The sequence below is a fragment of the Eleginops maclovinus genome, chromosome 20 (genome assembly GCF_036324505.1).
Source record: "Eleginops maclovinus isolate JMC-PN-2008 ecotype Puerto Natales chromosome 20, JC_Emac_rtc_rv5, whole genome shotgun sequence".
NCBI lineage: Eukaryota > Metazoa > Chordata > Actinopteri > Perciformes > Eleginopidae > Eleginops > Eleginops maclovinus.
The window spans coordinates 12,845,307-12,866,569 of NC_086368.1; the positions used below are offsets into that span (position 1 = coordinate 12,845,307).

The 21,263-nt window shown below is 39.8% G+C and overlaps 1 protein-coding gene across 3 annotated transcripts in view; it reads left to right on the forward strand.

Annotated features, from left to right (window-relative positions):
• Positions 1-692: 692 nt before the first annotated feature.
• The window catches only part of kif5ab (kinesin family member 5A, b), a 57,202-nt gene continuing 36,631 nt past the window's right edge, over positions 693-21,263 (forward strand). For all 3 annotated transcript variants that reach the window (XM_063911168.1, XM_063911169.1, XM_063911167.1), the window contains exons 1-5: positions 693-1,157; positions 17,604-17,691; positions 19,953-20,026; positions 20,312-20,416; positions 20,826-20,874. In XM_063911168.1, the coding sequence (XP_063767238.1) occupies positions 1,029-1,157; positions 17,604-17,691; positions 19,953-20,026; positions 20,312-20,416; positions 20,826-20,874 (445 nt within the window). In that variant the 5' untranslated portion in view covers positions 693-1,028. The remainder of the gene's footprint in view (positions 1,158-17,603; positions 17,692-19,952; positions 20,027-20,311; positions 20,417-20,825; positions 20,875-21,263) is intronic.

The window sequence follows — 21,263 nt, forward strand, 5'->3', positions numbered from 1 at the left end:
TAATTAAAACACATTAAATTAGCTTTTTAAAAAAACGATATTGAAAATGTTATCTTTCCAAATCAGAAAAAAACTAAATAATAAGCACTCATAGTCTGCTGTTTCCTGCGACAAATGTATACTTTAAAGTTGTTTAAAAGTATTTGTCGGATTTCGTTTCGTAATGTATAGCCCTTATTTTAACTCCTATTTAAGTGTTGTTGTTGAATATTTACACAAGTCAATGTTAAGCTCTCTTCTCAGTTCTGATGACAATGCAGTACAGCAATGGAGTACCATATTCTCTTGACAAAAACGATGGAGCCTTTGTTTGGTTCCCACATGACTGCCCATGCAAAAACAGCATTGCCATGGTGACCAATCTGATGAAGACGTGAAACAAATAGTTAAATGCCTTAAAAGTACTGGCCACAAAATTCAAAGATGCAATAAGGAACACCTTCAGCTTTTGTGCTCAGTGTTTAATGGAAAAAAGTTCACTTTTATGTCAATCTCAGTTTTAAAAAAAACTGGCTGAGGAAATAAGTATCAGAGTTGGAGCTCTCCTCCCTGCTCCTCAGTGGTGCTGATGAAGGAGGATTTGAGTCGCTACTTTACAAACCCCGCCCCTAGTGAGAGAGCAGTGACAGAGAGGCAAGGCATGCTCCTGAGCAGCCTGCAGCCTATCCAGACACTGCCGCCCGGACCGCGTTGGAATATACTCACATTTACAACTCTCCATCTGTTCTCCACTGCGAGTTTGCTTTGAGGGCTTTTGAGACTAGAATCACTCTGAACGGGTTGTTTTCGATTTTTTATGTGATTTCTACAATGGATTTGTCTTTAGTATCTATCTCCAAAAACTAGTGGTGGTCCATTCATCCAAATGTTTCGCCTGCCATTCTCGCTTTGCATGTAGCCGGTGGTTTCAGCCTGCGCCCAGGTGGTTCACGCGAAATTGCACAGGGATTTACATTTTTGTATTTTGGTTGGATGCAGATATCCCTTTTTATTTATTGAAAAGCGCGTACACTATTACCCCCCCAACAATGGCTGATGCTAATGCAGAATGCAATATCAAGGTGTTGTGTCGATTTCGTCCTCTGAACAAGTCCGAAATTCTCCGCGGAGATAAGTTCATCCCAATATTTCAGGGAGAAGACACTGTCATCCTCGGGGTAAGTTATTTCTAACCATCTCCTTCCTTTTTGCCTCCTTTCCATGCAGTCGGTGTACGCTAACGCTAGGGGTTACACTTTTCATCTCATGCACTCATCAAATACTGGCCAGACAAGACTAGAGGCTTTAACGGCTCCTGCCCGAGATCAAACTAAGATAGCCCCTATCAATATTCTGATCAGCATGTTGCATCGGTCAGGTGTGTTGCTGCCATTAATGAGAAACAAAGTAGGCTTAGCCCGGCAGAAAAAAAAGGCTGGATTAGATTGATGAATAGTCATTTCATACCTTCAGATACATTGCCTTAATCATACTGTTCTTGTTCAAATAAAGTCTAAAATCAGTACACTCCACAAATCTAAGATCAGCATTGTGACGAAAGCCAAAACATTTTGGGGGGAAAATGCATCTGGACCCCACCTTTGGGATCCTACTTGTTTATTATCTGCTTCTTCTGTGGTATTGATCTGCTGGATTTTTGGCATTTTAACTGTCTCAGGAGATCATGCATGATTGATTGATTGATTGACTGCTTGTTGTTGTTGGTGTTTCTTTACAATCAGCCAGTTATTCACGGTGGAAGTATAAGGTGCAATACATTTAATCAGAGTCATAATTAGGCTCTGAGGGCTGTTTCTGTCCAGTGAATGGATTTCTATAGCAGCTGCTGTCTCTGCTTTGGAGCAGCAAATGAAAATGAACCAAGCTTTAACACATTTGTCAATCTGATGGATAGTATGAGGCTGAGGTTAACAGTTGGGGATTAAGAGTGCTCTAAATGCAAATGTTCTTGTTGATTAAATGTAAAGAACATTTGTGTTGAGCGTAACACACACACACACACACACGCACGCACGCGCACACACACACACACACACACACACACACACACACACACACACACACACACACACACACACACACACACACACACACACAGAGATCCATATGCATCTGGCCTGTGGGTTGACTTCAAGTGATGATGAAGACAGCAGAATATCCCTATGGGCTTACTCTGTAGTCACACACACACACACACACACACACACACACACACACACACACACACACACACACACACACACACACACACACACACACACACATTGAAATGCAAGACAGCATTGTACAGGTGTCTCCCTTGTATATCCTGGTTCTAGCAGCTGGATGTCGAACTCAAGACGATTCAGTGCTTATTATCCCATTATTGCTATCGGAGAATAGCAGGCCACCATTACACCAGCTTCAAATCATCCATTCATGCATTAATCTTGGTAACTGTATTTAAATGTATTCAGGATTTGTTAGAGTGCAGCAGAAGAATAAAAAATTCCTTACCATGTTCTTTCTTGTAGATTATGAGGCTATTGTCAGGTTCAAATTCTAAAGAATCACTGTCAATACATATACATTATTTATTTGATGCTGGTGCTTCTGTTTCTTTCAGGCTGCAGTGTGTTAGTCAGATGAAATCCCTTCTTCATTTTACTCTGCATATGATGACAGTCTGGAACATTGTGCAGAAATTGAAATCATGTTACCCAATTAAGGGGAACTGTGATCCATCATTATGTGAAGAAAACCTACCCACTGCACTGCTGTAGTTTCCTCTAAGCACTTGCATGGCAGCAGGAGCCTTCAAAACTGATAATGTCTTAAAACAGATGTGTGCACTACTTATATTTCCAGTTACTTCATGTATCAACCAAGAAAAGTATAACCACAAAAGCATGAACACAGTTTTATATCTTTCTTAATGAGAATTTAGCTTGGAGGCGTGCAGAATGCAAATGTTTTTGAAGGTGTGTAAACGTATTCAGAGTGTGTATTTTCCCTGTGTAGCTTCCTTCCCCTAGTTTTGGAATACTCTTAGAGGAAGTTGTAAAAAGAAAACAACTCTTCTGAGACTTTAAATGTTGCAGCTGTCTGATTGGATCTGGATGTCAGATATTGGGCCGGCAGGTAAGCAGGCTTGCTGCGGGACTCTGCAGTGACAACTGCGCTCGTTTTGTAAATGTTGATAAAAAACAATTTACATCCGGGCTATGCTGATTGCCCCACATTTGTTTGCTCGAGGAAGACTTTTTCTGGAACCTGGTACCTGACAAGGCAAATGATTTGAGCTGCTGAGTGATGGTTTGGCAGCACCTGGGTGGCAGGAAGGAGGAGACTGGGAGAGATTAAAGATCGGGAGATATGGCATGTTGGTGTGTTTGGAATTGATGCAGGCATATCTCCTGAGCTTTAAGACATTTTGGGGCAGGTGACGCCTGATTGATAAGATGTACAGCTTGTACTTTAATATCACAGTCAAAAAGCAATGACTCCTGAAACATCTTGGGTGTGAATTTTGACAACTTTAACTTATACTTGCTTTCAAACGTGAAACATTAACATAGCTATGCATCCTTTAAGCATCACTCTACATTTTGATTAAAGCATCTGTCAAACATCTGTTTACAAAGACATTAGTTTATATGTGAAAAGCTAACATGCAGTGTAACACGAGCACAGTTAGAGAAGAGTCTTTAAGATTGCAAACTGTCTCATGAGTATTATTTGTGAATACAAAAGTATATTTGTTAAAGTAAGATTGTGTTGTGTATCCTTTCAAAAATATAACCTTAAACAATATTTGATTTCTGCTGTCCATGTCCATATGTTTTGGTCTCTGCTAAGTTCCAGGGGAAATATCTGGCTCTTTAGCTGCTAAATGCTCCACTATGTTCACCAACGACTCGCTAACTGTGTCCTTCTGCTGTTTTCTGCTGAGCAGTCTGCTTGGCACTGGAAAAATCTCTTATTGAAGTTATAATCAAGGTTGATGAAAGGAGTGAGATTTAAACTGAATTAAAACATTTAAGAGGTAGAATGTGAAAACTAAAATGCTGTGCTGCATGATTCTTAAACGGTCCAAGAACTGAGAGGAACCGGAGAGTGTGGTGATAGTTGTCTGCAGGCACACACCTGAGTACTTGGAATTTAACTCATTTTGACCAAGATGTTACCACCGTGACTTGCATTTCAATCTTAAACCCGACTTGACATGAGGGTTTTGTGACTTCACTGCCATAATACAAGATGTACTCTTCTGCAGTCACTTTGCATCCTACTATGGAGGTATAATTGCTTTTTCTCTGTGTTGATTAACAGTGCACAAATAAACTTAAGAGTAGGCTACGGAGAGGGTCTGAAACCATTAATGCAGTAAGTGTTGGATCACGAGTTAATATAGAACAGGTTAACCTTCACATCCTGAAGTAAGACAGTCATGTTTCATTGTAGTTCCACGAAGCAATGACAATAGCAATATGTCACATTCCCTACTTGTTTGTTTCTTTTGTTTTATTTTCTGAGATGCCACCTGTGGAGCCCTTCGGCTCTCAATGGATGTGTGACAGTAATAACCATACTCAGCCTGCACGGTCCCACGACTCAGCCTTAGTGTTTGCTTCACAATGGAGTGACACAGCTGTCTCTAGTATTTCACTGTCGGGAATAATGCCGCGTCACAGGGGCCAGATTGTCCCTCCTAATCTTCTGGCAGGCGAAAAAAGACAGCCCCAATGAATCACGCTTTGGATTCAGTTCTATGAATAAATAAATAAATAACCATGGCCGCCTCCAATGCAGCAAGATATGGAATTTCATATGGAGGCAGTAACATTTGGTTATCACATGCTAGTGCCATATGAGCTTCACACTGGCTTATTAAAAATGCATAACATGCATATATACATCATACCAGTGGCAATATGATGATACAGTAAGACATGATTTAGGAGTCTCGATGAAATAATGGCTATTTAAGTTCTGTGCTATATTCACTCCATGATTGTTTGTTTTGATATGTCTTTATTTTTCGAGAGCTTTAAGGGCCTCATAGTAATGACATTGTTTTGCATCTTCAGCCTAGTGCTGAAGATGCAAAACAATGTCATTACTATTCCCTTTGTCCAAAATACAATTATTTTATGATTCATTTGACTGCTGTTATGAATATTTGTAGCTGCATGCTTGGGCTGAGTTTAACTTAAGAGGATGATATATAACTTGTACAGATTATAATCCTAAATACCTTTCCAACTATTTTAAACGGGCAAGAAGAATTGCTTAACAGGGAATTTTACTCTGCAGTACCTCAACCTTAGGTAATATAGTTGGTTCGTCAAGTTCCTTTCATCACGGGGCATTACTTTCAAGGCCAGACTGTTTTAATTGTAGATCAAAATGCAAAAAACAACAGGAAAGTCAGTTTGTTCCCAAAACTCAGCCATCCTCCTGTCAAACTCAACCTCGGATCATTCGTAGCTGTGCATTAGTGGATATGCTGCTTTATAGTTTAAAACACTCATAACCTTTACACCGACCCCATATATGTTTTTATATTGAGCTTTTTTGATTTCTGCCTTTGTTGCCCATGATAGATAAGTAGGAGGGTGAACTTTGCAGTCAAAAGTGTCCCTTGGCACGTGTAAGCGAGTGCAGGTGGAATGTGCACATTAAATAGCTATTGATTCTCTATTTTCTCCACACGATTTATAATTCTATAGATTACCTCTCTGTGGCTGATGTTCCCGTGTGTGCTTACAAGCCTACTATAGAAACTCAAAAGAGTTAAAGGCTGTTTAATAACAACTGAGAAATAAATCTTTTTACATTTTTAGGAAGAATAGAGGATTAGAACCGTCACTAGAAGGTTTAAAGAGATGTAGTGTTTTATCTACCAAGGCTCGCCTTTTATATTTTGGGCTTAGCTTCTTTTGACAAGAAGGTGCTTATTTTCTCCTGAAAGATTTTTCTGATGTTGATTACCGTAAAATGAACTTGGATCATATGATGTTCTGATGCAAAGAAAGTAACCGATTATTTATGCGCAGAAATTCTAAGATGTCCGTCTCATTTCTGAAGGAGCTGCAGCTCTTTTCCCGTCGAGCTCGGCTGAGTGCTGGTTCTTTTTTCTTCTCCTCTTTCTTTTCATTAGACACTAAGAAGGAAAAGCAGCTGCTCTTGGAACAAACTGTTGACAGCGCATGTTGGTTGCAGAGTAAAGTCACTTGTCTCGTACATTTTGTTATCAAAGTGGCATTGCAGCGGTTTTTCTCCTTAAGGATATTTCTTTTTGCATTGTCTTTCACCGTCTCCAAACCAAACATGGAGGTCCAAAGGGCTCCCTCATCCCCACCATGCACGCTTTAGTGCTGTAATTCTATCACTGTAGTGCACATAACCCATCCAATTAGGCAGTGTAATAGGATTGCTGTGTAGGGTCAAGATCAGTGCATATTTCTCCCTTAAGTTGCCTCCTCCGGAGCATCTACCACTTGGGATCAGACCTCATCTTCTCCCCCCTCCTCCCCTCTTTCTCTCTTCCCAAATTCACGCTTCAGTGTATTTTTCTCTGTCTAGCTGTGTTTCATGGTGTGATGATTCTGCTGCTTATTTCCTCACGACTCAGCAGCAGTTTTGGAAGATGTGAAGAAAAAGCTCAGCCTCATCTGTCATCTCATTAAGTCAGGAGGAGGTTTCAAGTGTCAAGAGGGAAGCTCCTGTCAGTCAGGAGTCTGTTAAAGGAGACTTCCGACTTTGGTGAGTTTATTTCGGCAGTCAGCCGAGAGATGTGAAAACCCACTCACTGAAAGTCATTTTGCTGTTTTTCAAGAGTAAAATCAATATTCTAATCTCCACAACTTTATGGCTAGCTTTTGCTTTTAAACTTCAGAGTGTCTTCTCTATCTACCCATAGCCCATACCAACAAGGGCTGAAAGCTCCCTCTCATCTTTTCCCTTATATTAACAACATCAATTTAGACAGCAGCCACACTCAGCAACAACATATTATAGCTGCCAGTTTCTACAGCTCCTCTTTATTTTTATTTAGCCTGCACACATGCCAGGGTTAGATAAGCTTGTGCCAGATCGTCAATATTTCCCCAGCCCATTTCTCTCCCTTGATGACAGAAGTGGGCTGTGACCACCAGGCTTTTAGCTCCGGGGAACATTAATGGAGCATCCTTACCTCATTAGCCATGGCCCTGCCCAGGATGCAGCTTGGTCTCCAATTCTGCCCTTGGTGTCTGTTGGCAGTACATTGTAAACCAGCTGCACATGCTTGCACACGTGTGTGCACATGCCAAGACCCCTAAGCAGTTTGAGCTATATTTGCCTGGACGTGGGACAGAAAGGAAATCCCAGAGATACGAGAACAGAATCCCTGTCTTCTGCAAGCCCAGGACTTCTGTTTCCTTATATTGATCACAGTTCAGCTTATTGATCTGACACTGGAGGACAGTGACATCCACCCTGGGTCTCTAAAATCTTAACAATCTCACAAAGACTCATTTTAGTCTCGGCTTTGCTCTGATTTGGTCCTAACCCAGACTTTTATGCATTTCTTCAAGCTACAATACCAGGTGTTCCTTAGTTTCAGTAGGTGTAATCAAATCACAGTGATTTTTTTGCTCTTTTGCTCGACCTGTTCTATATCTTGCCAAGTGTCTAATCAATTCAGTTTTATGCAAACTTTACTTCTTTTTTTGTGGAGGCTTTTTATTATACAAATTACCTTGCTGCACTGTTCTCTCATTAGTTGCTGCTGAATAACTAAGAGAATCCCCCCAACCGTGTTGATTGTTCAAGCAAATTAAAGTCATTGCTCACTACTGCTCCTTGAATTGTTTAATTTCTACTTAGCTATTCCTCTAACTTCACTTTCACTACGAGCGTCTGAGGTTGATAGAAATATCTGTCAATGTTTCCACACATCCACAAGTTTTTCCCTCCTACCCTAATTTATAATTCATTCGCCGCTACATGTGATCATTAGCAGCGCTCATACTAATGGTGCGACGTGGCTCGATTTGGTTGATGACTGCATGTGTCTTCCTTTGGAACTATAGGTGGAGGCACTAGATGTAATTAGAACTGTGGACCACAACCAAAAAAAATTCAATTTCAATTTGGAGCAGAGCTAGAGATGACAGCATTATAAGTTGCCTGCATTATCATTTCTTTCAGGCATCACTCAAAGCCTAAATTCAGTCGATACAGTTGGCTCACGGGTTTGTGTACTAATTGAATAACTGATTTGGAGGAATCGACGGCACCTTTTTAAGAGCCTTCTTTATTACCATGCTTTACTTTTAAGAAGAAATGGGCACAAGGGCAGGTGTTTGTTGAATAACATTACTCCCTCTCACAAATGGGCACAAGATGTTTTGTAAAAAGGTACACTGATGCACTATTCTTGCAGGGTTTGTAAGTTTTGATTTGATTATCTTAGCACCCAAACACGGTGCTTTTATAAGGTTAGCTTGCCGTCTGAATACAAGATTTTATGTGAGTATTAAATGCTAAATGTTTTTGGCTTTTTTCCTTGTTGTTCCGAAGCAGCGCTGACAGAGACAAAGCTGCTGTCTGGAGTAATCCTGTACGTTGTTTGAATTAATTCTGACTAGATTAGTTTATATGCAGTTTGAGCTGAAAGCAAATGGCTGTTGGCTGAAATACAGAGGTAATGACTTACAAGACCTCAGATATTTCCTTTAACATCAATTGTTCCCGTTGAGAGCAGCTAATACTGTCTCAGGTTGTGATTAAAGCTCTGTGCTCGAAGCTGAGTTCGTTGGTCCCTTTTCATCTTAAACAACTGTCTTTGTCAAGGACCATTTCTATTTTCTGTTACATTTCTATAAATCCACGACGTAAATAACTGGAAGGATGTGAAGGGTGGAGGCCCAATCAATTGTGACGCTGTGGACGAGGACAGGACAGTAAAAGTGTCACTTAAATAATGGGCCGTCTTCGTCATCTCTGACATGTGTTTTCCTTTTCTTCGCTCTTTCCTTCACTCTTTCTCTCTTTTTCAATCTATTTTCCCAGCCTCTGTATAATCTGCAATGCTAGCCCATTCCACTGGATTTTCAGTGTGCCTTTGTGATAGAGGTTGTCTCTGGCTCTCCAATGTGTGCTTTAGCTTTTTTTCAAGAAATAAAGACAGTAGGGCTGTACTATTTAAAATATTGGTATTGTAACGGGACAAAACACCAATGTAATGGGCCCTTTCTAAAGCTTATACACAAAAATATATTTATTAGATATATTTCACAGGAAAAAAAATACTTCTTTCTAATTCAAGAATATTTTAGTTTTAAATTGTTCCTGTTTTTTGAAACACAACTGTGTTTGCACAATAACTTTTTTTGAGATTTGTCAAAGTTTAGTTGACAAAATAATCTTATTGTCCATTTAATTATCTAATCACATGATCTTCACCAATACAAAGAATTTGCTCAGTTATCATAGAGTTCTTAATGTTCAAATTACCATTTTTTCTTTGCACTTTAAAGGAATACTTTGTAACACTTTCTGTTTTTTTTTGCCATTCCTTCACATCACATTCCACCTTCCTCAAACACAATCATTGCCTTTCTCTATCCGTCCTCCAGGGAGACTTTTTCTCCTGTCCCAGCCATCTAACTCCCCCATACAGCCACTCCCTCTTGCCCTGCAGTAACCCCTTTCCCTAAGGTCCCAGTCACCACCTGACCTTCCCCGCCCACCCTGTTCCCTCTTTGTTCTTCAGCCCGGCAGATATTTAACCACTCTCTTTTTCTACCACATTTGGATTTCCTGCATTCACCTTTGGATTTGTCTGCCTGTTTAGACTGCCTTCCCAGTTCTTGCACTTGCCCGCCTACTGATTCTGTAAGCTTTTTTAGGTAATTTGGTAAACTATTTCCTGAACTGTATCCGTCTGTAGAGCTGTCTGCATTTGGGTCCTGTCCCCTTTGTCCCACTTGCCCTACTAGACATTTAGGAAGCTCCTTACAAAGAGTTAAATGAATAAGAAGATTGATAGCACGTATATGTCTATATGATAAATATGCATCTCATAGCTCAGTGTAGAGGTAACAACATTTATTTACCAGCCTCACTTTTGCTCTAATTGGCACATTATATCTTGTATAGCAACCTTACAGTGATGACAAGAGCACTCAAGGAAGTCACAGCTTTCAACCAGCTATATCTGGTATGATAAGATATCAAATGACAACATTAAAACAGTGTGAAAATATGTGGTTGCTCATAGTGATGAACCTGTTAATTATCACCTAAATCTGCATGATATTCCCCTTGGTTTCACTGCAACTTTGGGTTCCTTCAAAGACTTCATAGTGTTGTTACAGATGTAGCAGGCCCTTGTTTTCAGCTAAACGCTCTAGCTTCTATATACCATGACCTTGATTAACTTTGGAAGTCATATGTCAGTCAAAATAAATCAGTTATTGCAGTTTGTAGGACCTAAAGGTTCAGTTTGTTTAAGGTTTTGCAGAAATTAAATTTAACGTCTTTTTGTCTTTAGTGTACTTTAATCTGCAATTGGTTGTGTTTTTGTCAGTCTAGATGAAGCCTTCATATCTGGAGTGGAACCATTTTTACCATAGTCCACTTTGTTGAAGTATAATTTTACAGTATAGTATAATAATACAAACTAAACACCAGCTCTAGAAAGGGCTTCTCATTTGTAGGTATTTAGCTAGTTCACAATCTGCAGCCTCATTGCTAGATGACACTAAATCCTACCCACTGGACCTTTTAATGCCAGAATAGCCCCTGAGGTGAGATTTTAATGTCAACTGCTGCCTCAAAGGTCAAGAATATACTTTGAAATTCATCTCTGTCAGAATTTAAATCAGGAACTATTTAAATCCATAATAACTAAACAAGATTATGACCATGCCAGATTTCAGGACTCAACATTTTCTGTGTGTGTTCTTTGGTGTCTACCAAAGAACACACACGTTGAGTTCCATATGCTTTTTTGGAGTGGATGTGTCATTTTCCAAACACACTCAAAATGAATGAAGTCAATTTAATTCATAAGCTTATTACTGTAATTTCTGTTATTCTCTGTCAGTCGTCGCCTGCTCATCAGTCGTGGTTTGAATTCTTTCTTTCTTTCACTCTCCTCAACTGGATGCTGATGTGGCTCCAGATCTCTTTTTTCTCACTCCACTAGTGTCCACAGGGAGGTCGATGTTGCTCCGGTTTTCTGGAACTTGGTGAACAAAGCCCAATCATCCCTTCCCTCTGTTCTCCACTCCTCTGACTCCTGCTTCTCTCACTCATGATAAATTATGCAGTATGCAGTATTTCACTTTGATGGAGGACTAATTGCTCCACTTCAATGTGTGGATTTTCATAAAAAAATGTGACGAAGGAAACTAAATGAAATTATAAGAATAGTTTTAACAACATAATGTTGGGTGGTTAACTTTGTTACCATTTTGCTTTTGATTAAGTGAAACACTTACCCAAATTGCTCACTACAAGATATCTGTAAAAACCTTTAAAAATACTACCACGATGTGTCTCTGCATTCAGTAAACACTGAGAGTCGCTTTGTGCTTAAGGCAGTGAGCCTGTCGAGTCTGATTAGACTTGTCAGCACATTGAATTTGGAAATACAGTCAGGTTTGGTAATATTGTGTGAATGGAGCTTTTGCCGTTGTAAGGGTTTTTTCTGTTGTCGAGAGAATTGCTAATGATGCTGTTATCTGAGGCTCAAAGCCTGATTAGCTTGACGGATTGAGCAGACAGTGGCAGCATGAAATCTTCTCTTCTCTCAGTCTCACTGTGTTTCTATGTGCATGTGTGTGAGGAGAAAGACGGGCAGTGAATGAGGTTGTCGGGAGAGGCAAGAGTGATAGAGACACACACACACACATAGAGTCTGATAAGGGAAATGGGTCCCCCTCCTTTTCCTCATCTGCCCTCAGTCATGCTCATACGCCAATACTAAACCCCTGCAAAAGGAGCCATGGAGCGAAAAGTGAGCAGTTGCCTGCTTGCCTGACTGACAGCCCACTGGTCGATGTGTAGGAGGAGGAACACATGTCTAATCCGCTTATCATCTCATCCAGCTCTGTATTTAGATATTGAGCCGTTTGTCTCCTGGTTAATGGGAGGGAGAGTGAAACTAGATGCAGATGAAGAATGTAACAAAAATTAAAACTCTCTGAAAGGGTTCAACATGTGTGTGTATTGTAAAGTATTGTTACTTTGGCAGTTAACAAAAAATCATCATATTCAGGTGCAGTTTTGTGTGTGTGTGTGTGTGTGTGTGTGTTGGCCTTCTTTTGTGAATATTTTCAGTTCACTTTCAAGACTGTCCACACCACAGTAATGGAGGCATTGGTCCATTTGGCAAACACTTAAAATGAGCTACATTTTCCTGACAAGTGACCTTTTGTGGCTGTGTGTGTTACACCTGTTGTCTGTCATAAGCCAAGGTGGATGTAGCATGTGGTAATTGAGCCTATAGTGAAGCCAAGCCTCTCAGGGAGAATGTGGTGGTGCATGGTGAGATTAACCCAGTGTGCGACTTGACATCAGAGAGTGCTTGTCTGCAACCAGTCTCATACCAAATGTCAATGTGGATCTCATAAAAACCACTGTTTAGTTTAAACCGTCTCAATTGTCTCTCCTTTGGCTAGAAAATGCCCTGTGCAGTTTTGTGTAATCTTAATGCCTTACCTGTTTAAATCCATGTTTGCAAGCTATGGAAGCTATCTTAGTCTTTTGTCATTAATCATTAGGGTTTTTCTAACTGCACCGAGACACCTTGCCGTTTAGGTTGTAATACTTGTTAGTGTTAGTACCTTCATCGCAAGGTATTGTTTGTATACAGATATATGTGCCTTATCTAAATGTGTATGTACAGCATGTATTTGTTTAACAGACCCAAGCACTCAACTTAGATCTGTAGTTGACACTCACAGGGGGTGCCAAGTGGTCTGGTTAGAGAGGAGCATCTTTGGTCCCAAAGGTTTTAAACCCTGTGTACCAGAAGAGTTGCATTTAAATTCAACAGCTGCTGCTGGACCACTTCACCCTCTCGTTTCTCTTTTTTCTTTCACTGCCTCTTGTTAACTCATTTTCTTCTCTTCAGTTGATTGCCTCTCTTATTCATGTATGTTCTCCATCTCCCACCTCAGTTGTTTTTGATCGTGATTGTATTTCACACTCTTTGTCTCTCATTTAGTTGCTGTTTATAAGTATTATTTTCCCTACTTATTATTCCTTCTCACTGATTATTTTCCCTGTTGTATTTGTTTTGTTCAGTGAAGTATTGTTTTTAGGCTTTTCTTTGCCGATGGCCATTGATTCCCACAGATTCTGGTGATTTATTGCAGTTTTTAATTCTCTCTCTCTCTCTCTCTCTCTCTCTCTCTCTCTCTCTCTTGATCTTCCTCTTCCTGCAAACCACCGCCTCTTTGTCTTCTGGCAGACAGCAGCAGATTGCAAGCTGGACAGGGCATGTGGGTGTTTGACATCACACACAAAGCTGTGGGCCATGTACAATGTCTGCATGTACGAACATAATTTGATATATCGTTTGTACACACACACACTCGCACCTTGCCGCTTCCCATCCCATTATCAGCGTGCATTCTCAAAATTGAAAAGACATCTTTTAAATTACACACTCTGGTTTCTATACCTGTCCCATATATAGACGCAGATAGAGCCCACACAACGTCTAGTACATTCATGGTATCATATGTGTGCAGCACATAAGCAGATTAGTGATTTAACAGAGGAGTCAGCAAAACAAATGATTGGCAAGGTTTTTTTTTTTTATCCAGCTTATAACCAACTCATTTTATTCACCCCAATGAAGACCACATCATGATTTCTCCCTCACTACCACCTTTCTCTCTCTGTTATATGGTGTGGTTTGCATGTGCGTACTGTGTTAGATTACACATGGCTCAGTGGATACATATTCAGCGCTAATCAGCTCTGATGGGGAGCTTGTTTGTACCTGCAGCTGTAAATACAGCACTTGAAAATAATAGCTAAGCAGTTCAGCTTATTAGGGAATGGAGGAGAATAATAGCTCAAATTGAAGCTTGGATTCTGCCACAACCCTCTTTCACAAACTACCTTTTTTAAGCAAAGCTAGCTATATAAAGTCAGAGGTCATTGTGTAAAAGTTCTCAGTCGTTTCTTACAATGCATTAATGCACCTCATATTCGACTACAGCTCTTGGGAGTGGCACAAATTGCATTTAAATAGGTTGAGCAGAAGCACTGCGTGGCATGAAAAAAGCATAAATTATCTTGGCAGACCAAAATAACCGAGCTTAACTCAATATATCATCTCAATGTAACGGTATCAATATATTCTACTCAAATACTTACTTAAGCCTGGAAAGTGATCACAAGGTTGTGTTATTTAAATGCTACTCATTCACTTTTTCAGTGTATGAACTGATGGAGCAGTAGGCTACCAGGCTGCATGTTAAATCATGGCAAAACATAAAGGGATTGTGACTTTCTGTCTGCAACAGTAGCCTGCCTCTATCCAATTCTCATATATTTAAACAGATGAAATATATGTACCATGACTTCATTTACATGCATACTAATATTCAACTAAACTCTCAGATTGTATATGTCATATGCCATTTGCATACTCGTAAATAGGCCCTATTCCGAATGTAGCATTTTCCAATCAAGACATGTGATAAGCCAATGTTGTCCTTGTTGTAGGAGCATTATTTGGAAACTGTGCATCCTGAATATTGTACTTAAATTGGGTTTTTACTCCAGTTGATGACTTACAGCCGTTAGTCTGATTACGGCCAGCCCTTTGCAATGCCTGGTTGGAGCGCATGCCCAAAAGAAAACATTTTGATTGTAAAAAAAATTCAAATGTATAGTTTGCAAGTTATTCTTCTGTCCAGAGCCTGACTTATTAGTCAACAAATCACTGTTACTCCCTTGGTTGTGTTGTTGCTGATGTGAAATATTGACTTTACTAATAACCTCCCATTATTGATTTGAGATCATATACTGTAAACAATAAACACTTTACTGCCACATATTAGTCGCTAGTGCAAAGCCTTGTACGGATATCTACAGAGACATGCATAATGTTAAAATGGAATGTAGAAAACCAACATAATATCTTTGTGCTTGTGAAATGAGAAAGCACACATTAAATTGTGAGTAACAACACAAAAAAGCCAATTCTTAAAAGCCAACAGAATGTATTATTTAAGCCACTTAGATTTGTGTGCACTGGGATTTTGTGTCAAGCTTGTTGTTGAATGTGTCATTTAAAAGGCTCAGAAGCAGCGGGGCCAATAGCCTATGTAATACTTTGAGGTGCAGGGGATTATTGATGTATTTTATCCCAGACTGCTGGTGCAGACATAATCACAGTTTTTAGAGCACCCTCCCGAGTTGTATGGCTTTTTATGCAAAGGGAAGAACAACTTCCTTTTTGTCATAGTACATTAAGAAAGCGTAAATTGCATTTGCTTGGCAGTTGGTAAGTGTATTATAACCAGTCAAAAAATGCTTATTTTGACTGATTATGTAACGTGTGGCATGTTGAAACAGGTCTCAATTTGTTATTTTTTTTCAAAACAGTTTTAATGCCTCAGTTTCTCCCTGTGATATCAATACATTTCATATTTAAACAATAGACACAATAACAATAGGACTATTATCCCCTCTTGCCTTGAACAGGAACATGAATAGACCAAGACTCATGGAGCTTATATGGATTTAATTACAAGCTTATGTAGCATGGCGCTCCCATTTCCTACTCCCTATACAACCCTCTCGACAATAAGGAAAGAACAGCCTATTCTAGGCATGGTTTGCGGCCAAAGTAAATCCTGGCCATTAAACAGTACATCCACATTACATAAGAGACCTTTGCAGATCTCTCAAAGGGTACTTCATCTTCTGGCTCACACAGCCTTTCTGCAGGCTTGAAAAATGCTTAGCCACCTTACTATAGTGTACATACTGTATGTTCAAGACCAAAGATGAGTTCCATGTCCGGTTGCATTAGATTGCCTACGCATAACCTTTTTATTTCATCTACTTCTATGGTGATTTTGACCCATAATGCCACAGTTGTACACGTTAGATCCTCAAATAAAACCTTGCATAACAAAGCTCTTAATTTTAAACCAAACATTGATTTAAGGTGGTATACAAGTATCAGATTAAAAGTATTTGTGTTGGTCATGTAAAAAAACAGTATAACATAAACATCTACATTTAACATTTCCATGAACTGTTTCATAAATAAGAAAAAGAAAAGACCCAATACAAATATATTTACCTCATCAAAGTCAGCATACCACACATACAGTAAGTATAGTTTGTTCGTCACGCAACCAATGCATCACAAAGAGCATACTAAAATAAAACCAGAGTAAAAAACAGCTGTGAAGGTAAGATAGCCTCCTACTGTGTTTCTTCTTCTCTCAGTGGATGTCTGCAGGTTTTGTGGGTGGTCCAGGCTGTCTTGTACCATTGCACACTGCTACAGTGAATGTAATACTCTATATGCATCCCTATACCTACCACACACACACACACACATACACACACACACACACACACACACACACACACACACACACACACACACACACACACACACACACACACACACACACACACACACACACACACACACACACACCGAAACTGCTATCAGGCATGTCTTAGTAATAAGACTAGACTGCCCTCAGTTTCTATCTTTATCACATACTGTGTTACATTATATATGTTGTCTCTAGAATATGGAAAGTGTCTTTTCAGTGGAATAGTGCTAGCTGGTTTATTAACTCGCTGAATGGCGAACCATGTCTGTGTCTGTCGGAAATTAGCAGTTTGACTTGTGTTATAGCACATGGACGGCTGATTGGCTGACTTGCTATTCACTAACAGGCTGCTTCTCTGTCTGGTTAACTGACCCAGTGATTCAGTATAAAAAACCTTACAGTTTTAAGTTCAGTCTTTCTTACATGCCATTACTGCTTTCAGGTCATCTACTTTCTTCTGCCCCCTCTGCATTTGCACTCCCCTGCTCTACTCCTCCACTACATTCCTCCTCTCCACTCCATCACTTTACTCTCTAAGTCCTTGAACGCTGCCTCTAATGGCTTCACCTCACATGTGATCTCTTTCTCTGTCTCTCTTGGGGTTGCACAGCCTTTTGCCTAAGGCTTCACAGTGCACTCATGCAAAACACCCACTGCAGTAGCACAGAATGTACACAAATAAAACCAGAGACAAACACAGGATGCGTACCATTCAAAGGAGACATACGGGCCTCATACTGTGATATATGCACTGCTATTCGGGACACACAGATGGAAACACCGTCCATAAAGCATGTTTATGCATTAATTATTGATGTAGCACTTTTACAGTGGCAATATGGCTTTTCATAATGTTTTATTGCGAAACATTATGTGTGAAGTCTCTCTCTCACACTCCCTGCTCTGCCTCACAAACTTCTAAGGAAAGGAGTCACAGGGGTAGATGAAGTGTTGACAAAAATCTGAATTACTGTCCAATCTGTCTGTGTTGTGGTGTGGCTGACTGTGTTTGTTTGTACTTCACAGGGGAAGTCGTACGTGTTTGACCAGGTGTTTCCTACGAACACCACCCAGATACAGGTCTACAATACCTGCGCCAAGCAGATTGTCAAAGGTGAGTCACATAAACTGTTTGCCTTTTCTTTTCTTCCGAGATGTGTGAGTGACATACAAGCTGAGTGAGAGAGTCAATACTCTTTGAATCTCCATATCCTTGGGTTCCCCTTTACCGCTTTGTCAGTTTTCTATACACAGACTGAATGCATTAGAAGCTACTTAGAAGCGGAGAGAAAACAGATTTCCATAAAATGTTGCAGCCCCACGACTTTCAGGTATGAGCATCAACATGCGCACATTAACAAGATGCATAGTAATCAAAGCAAAGCGGGACTGGTTTATCCGAAGGCCCCTAGATCAAATGAATCCAGAGGAGAATCGAATCTTCTTTCCTTCGCCCCTCCCTCTGTCTGCTGCTTCCCCCCCTGTTAAGGTCTCATTTTTGTGCCAACATCAAAGTGAGTGTGAAACTTCACTAGCCCTTCTGTAGATGGAGCAAAGAGATTGATTTGCTGGGAAAGATTACTTAGACCGAGGAAGGACGGTATAACACTGTGGGATGAATCGCAGGGCAGGGTTGAAAAATCCAAGGTTACGGATTTGGCAAAAAAAAAGGAATGAGATCTCAAGTGAGATTTGAATTGTGTCGGGGGATAAGGGTTAAACAGCAAGGCCAGAGATAGCTGGTTTTGGAGACATTTTTATATTTACTCTTTCTTTCCTTTTCAGCCTTTCTAGTTCTAGTTCTTTCAGTTTCTCTACATGTTGCTGCATCTTTTTTAATGCCTTTTCATCTTTCTCTTTACATTTACTTTCATCTTGCTCTTTTTTTTCTGTGTTTCCCTTTGTGGTGGTCTCCACTGTTAAGCGATCTCATCTCTGTCTGTTTTTATTTCCAGACAGATTCTTCATTCTATCTTTCTACCTTTTATGTGTCATGCTGTGCTTCGTTCTCACCATGACCAGCACGTAGGAAGACACGTTGCTGAGCTGCGAGCTGCAACAGTCAAGGAATCACAGCAGAGGAGGAGAAAGAGAGGGCAGCCTTATTGTTTCAGCTCAGAGCCTTAGAGATTTGTGGTCAGCTTACCTGAGGCACCTGGCCTTTCGGGTGACATTTTTTTCTTTAACCATGTTTGACTTTAACCGCAAGGTTTTATTAGACTGTCAGCAATATGACATACAGCAGTGTGCTGCTTTAAAAGCTCAAATGTTGAGGTGTTGTTTCACTTTGGCTTTCATCAGCTGAATGGAGGGAGAATAACATCTTGGTTGATACTTTACTGGGTGCTTCCTGGAGAATTAAACGCTGCAGGTATGACGTTGTTTATTGTGTGCAGCCACAGAGGTCGTTCGGCAACAAACCAAACCTAAACGCTGTGTGCACCTCTCAGTGCACGCAGTCTTTATGTTGCACAGTCTGACCTGTCTTTGGAGGCCAAAGGCATTTGTGTTTGTCAAGGTGCTTGCCTGTGTTATGCTTTATGTACCTGGCTGTCTAAAAGATATAATGTTGTTAGATTTCCTTTTTGTTTCGCATTCATATTTTCCACTATAGGCATGGTATGATGTGAAAATGTTATGTCACGATGGTCCTTGGAAAAAAAACTTTGACTTGCATGAAATTATCCTGATAATCAGAAGTTTAAAACTCTTAAAATGGCACTGAAATACATGTATACTGCAATTGCTTTATCTTACATTTTGTTGGTTCATTTGTATTTATCTGTATGGCAACAATAAACAGTCACTAAACAGGGAAAACACCTTCCTGTAGTCCACAATCAGCTCCTTGGTTTTGCTGACGTTGGGATGGAGGTTGTTATCCTGACAAGATATCAGGGTTCTGACCTATTAAACACACGTTAAACAGAGAAAACAGCGGGCAAGAGCACAGAAAAAGGAAATGAAATTATGGCAGCAGATAGCCGACGTGACTACACTGTAGTTGTGTGTATAATATGACTTTAAACCTTTTGAATCTTGAATCTTGAACATACACACATCATTAAATGTATTTGTATATTTTTTTAGAGCAGTCTTTAATAAGGTTATCGTGCATAAGGAGGTCTCTGCATTCACAAAGGATACAAAAATTCATAAAAAACTATAGCAACATTGTGTGAGTTTCTTAATTAGGCTCTATTTTTCACTTCCTAATCATAATATGAATAAAATACAGCTTTTTTAAAGTGACTCGTGAGAATGTTCAAGATTATCCCGATAATTAAATTCACCACATTACCTTGCGCTATCCATAATTTCTACCATTTGTTCTTTTTTTAAACATGTTTTTTGTGTTTTCTTTTCTCATTGTAGATGTTTTGGATGGATACAATGGGACTATATTTGCCTATGGGCAGACGTCCTCTGGAAAAACACACACCATGGAGGTACAGTATCACTAAATTATTCAAAAGGCACACACACATTTTTATTTTATATTCTCCCATGCTCTCCTCTGACAGTACATCTCCCTCCATAACTGTCATTGCTCACTATCTCTCTTTCCCAGCCTTCGGTGGGAACTAACCTCCTTTGGGGCAATAACCCTGTTCGTTTTAAAATCAAAGCTTCTCTGCTCTGCTTTATTTTACTTTCTCTTCACTGTATTCAGCCCTGTGTCTGCATTTACCCTACTTTTTAGTCGCACTATTATCATCTCATTCTTCTTGTAGGGGAGCCTTCATGATCCCCAGGGAATGGGAATCATCCCCCGGATCGCAGACGACATTTTTGAACATATATTTGCAATGGATGAAAACCTAGAATTTCACATAAAGGTTGGTGGGAATTTTCATGTGTGTGCGCGTGTGTTCATGAGTACATTTGCTCATTTATCTCACAGGGATGAATGTGCTGTATGTTACTCTGTGATACCTTCCTAGGGAATTCAGCCTGTGCCTCTGAGGTAATCCTCACATGGATTGGCTGAGTGGAAACAGCCACGCATCAATAAATCATGATTTATAAACCTTGAAAATGCTTCTACATTTGTTGTGCTGTTTCTCCTTTATGCAACAGTCTTAGAGGATAATACAGCTGAACCCACATGAATACAGATTACTGCAAAACCATTTAGCATATTTTCACAATGATCCTCCCTCACTTAATTTCTCGGAGTATCACTTTTTTCTGTTCCTCCTCTTTATTCCAAAGATAATCTGCTTAGTGTTTTTTTCTTTGTTTTAGGTCTCCTACTTCGAGATCTATATGGATAAAATACGAGACCTGCTGGATGGTGAGTTAATGCATCAAACATGTCTAAGTGAAAACACATTGCACATTTGTTAACACTGTGCAGTAAGAATAACATTTTCATTGAGAGAGTAATGTCTTTGGGGGATAGGGGGACATTTCACTTTTAAATTAATGTTTTTCCACTTACTATCTTGCTGCCAAAATCCTAATGCGAGAGAAGAGGAGAGGAGAGGAGAGGAGAGGAAAGGAAAGGAAAGGAAAGGAGAGGAGAGAAACAGCCATGCTGTAGCCAGTGGGTGACTGTAGAGGTTACATCCTGTCTGACCTGCCTTATCTGCAAGTTTGTTTGGGTATAAACAAAGTCATTTTATTTACAGCTACTGCAATACTGTTAATTGTTAAAAAATAAGCTATCATTGACCATTGATC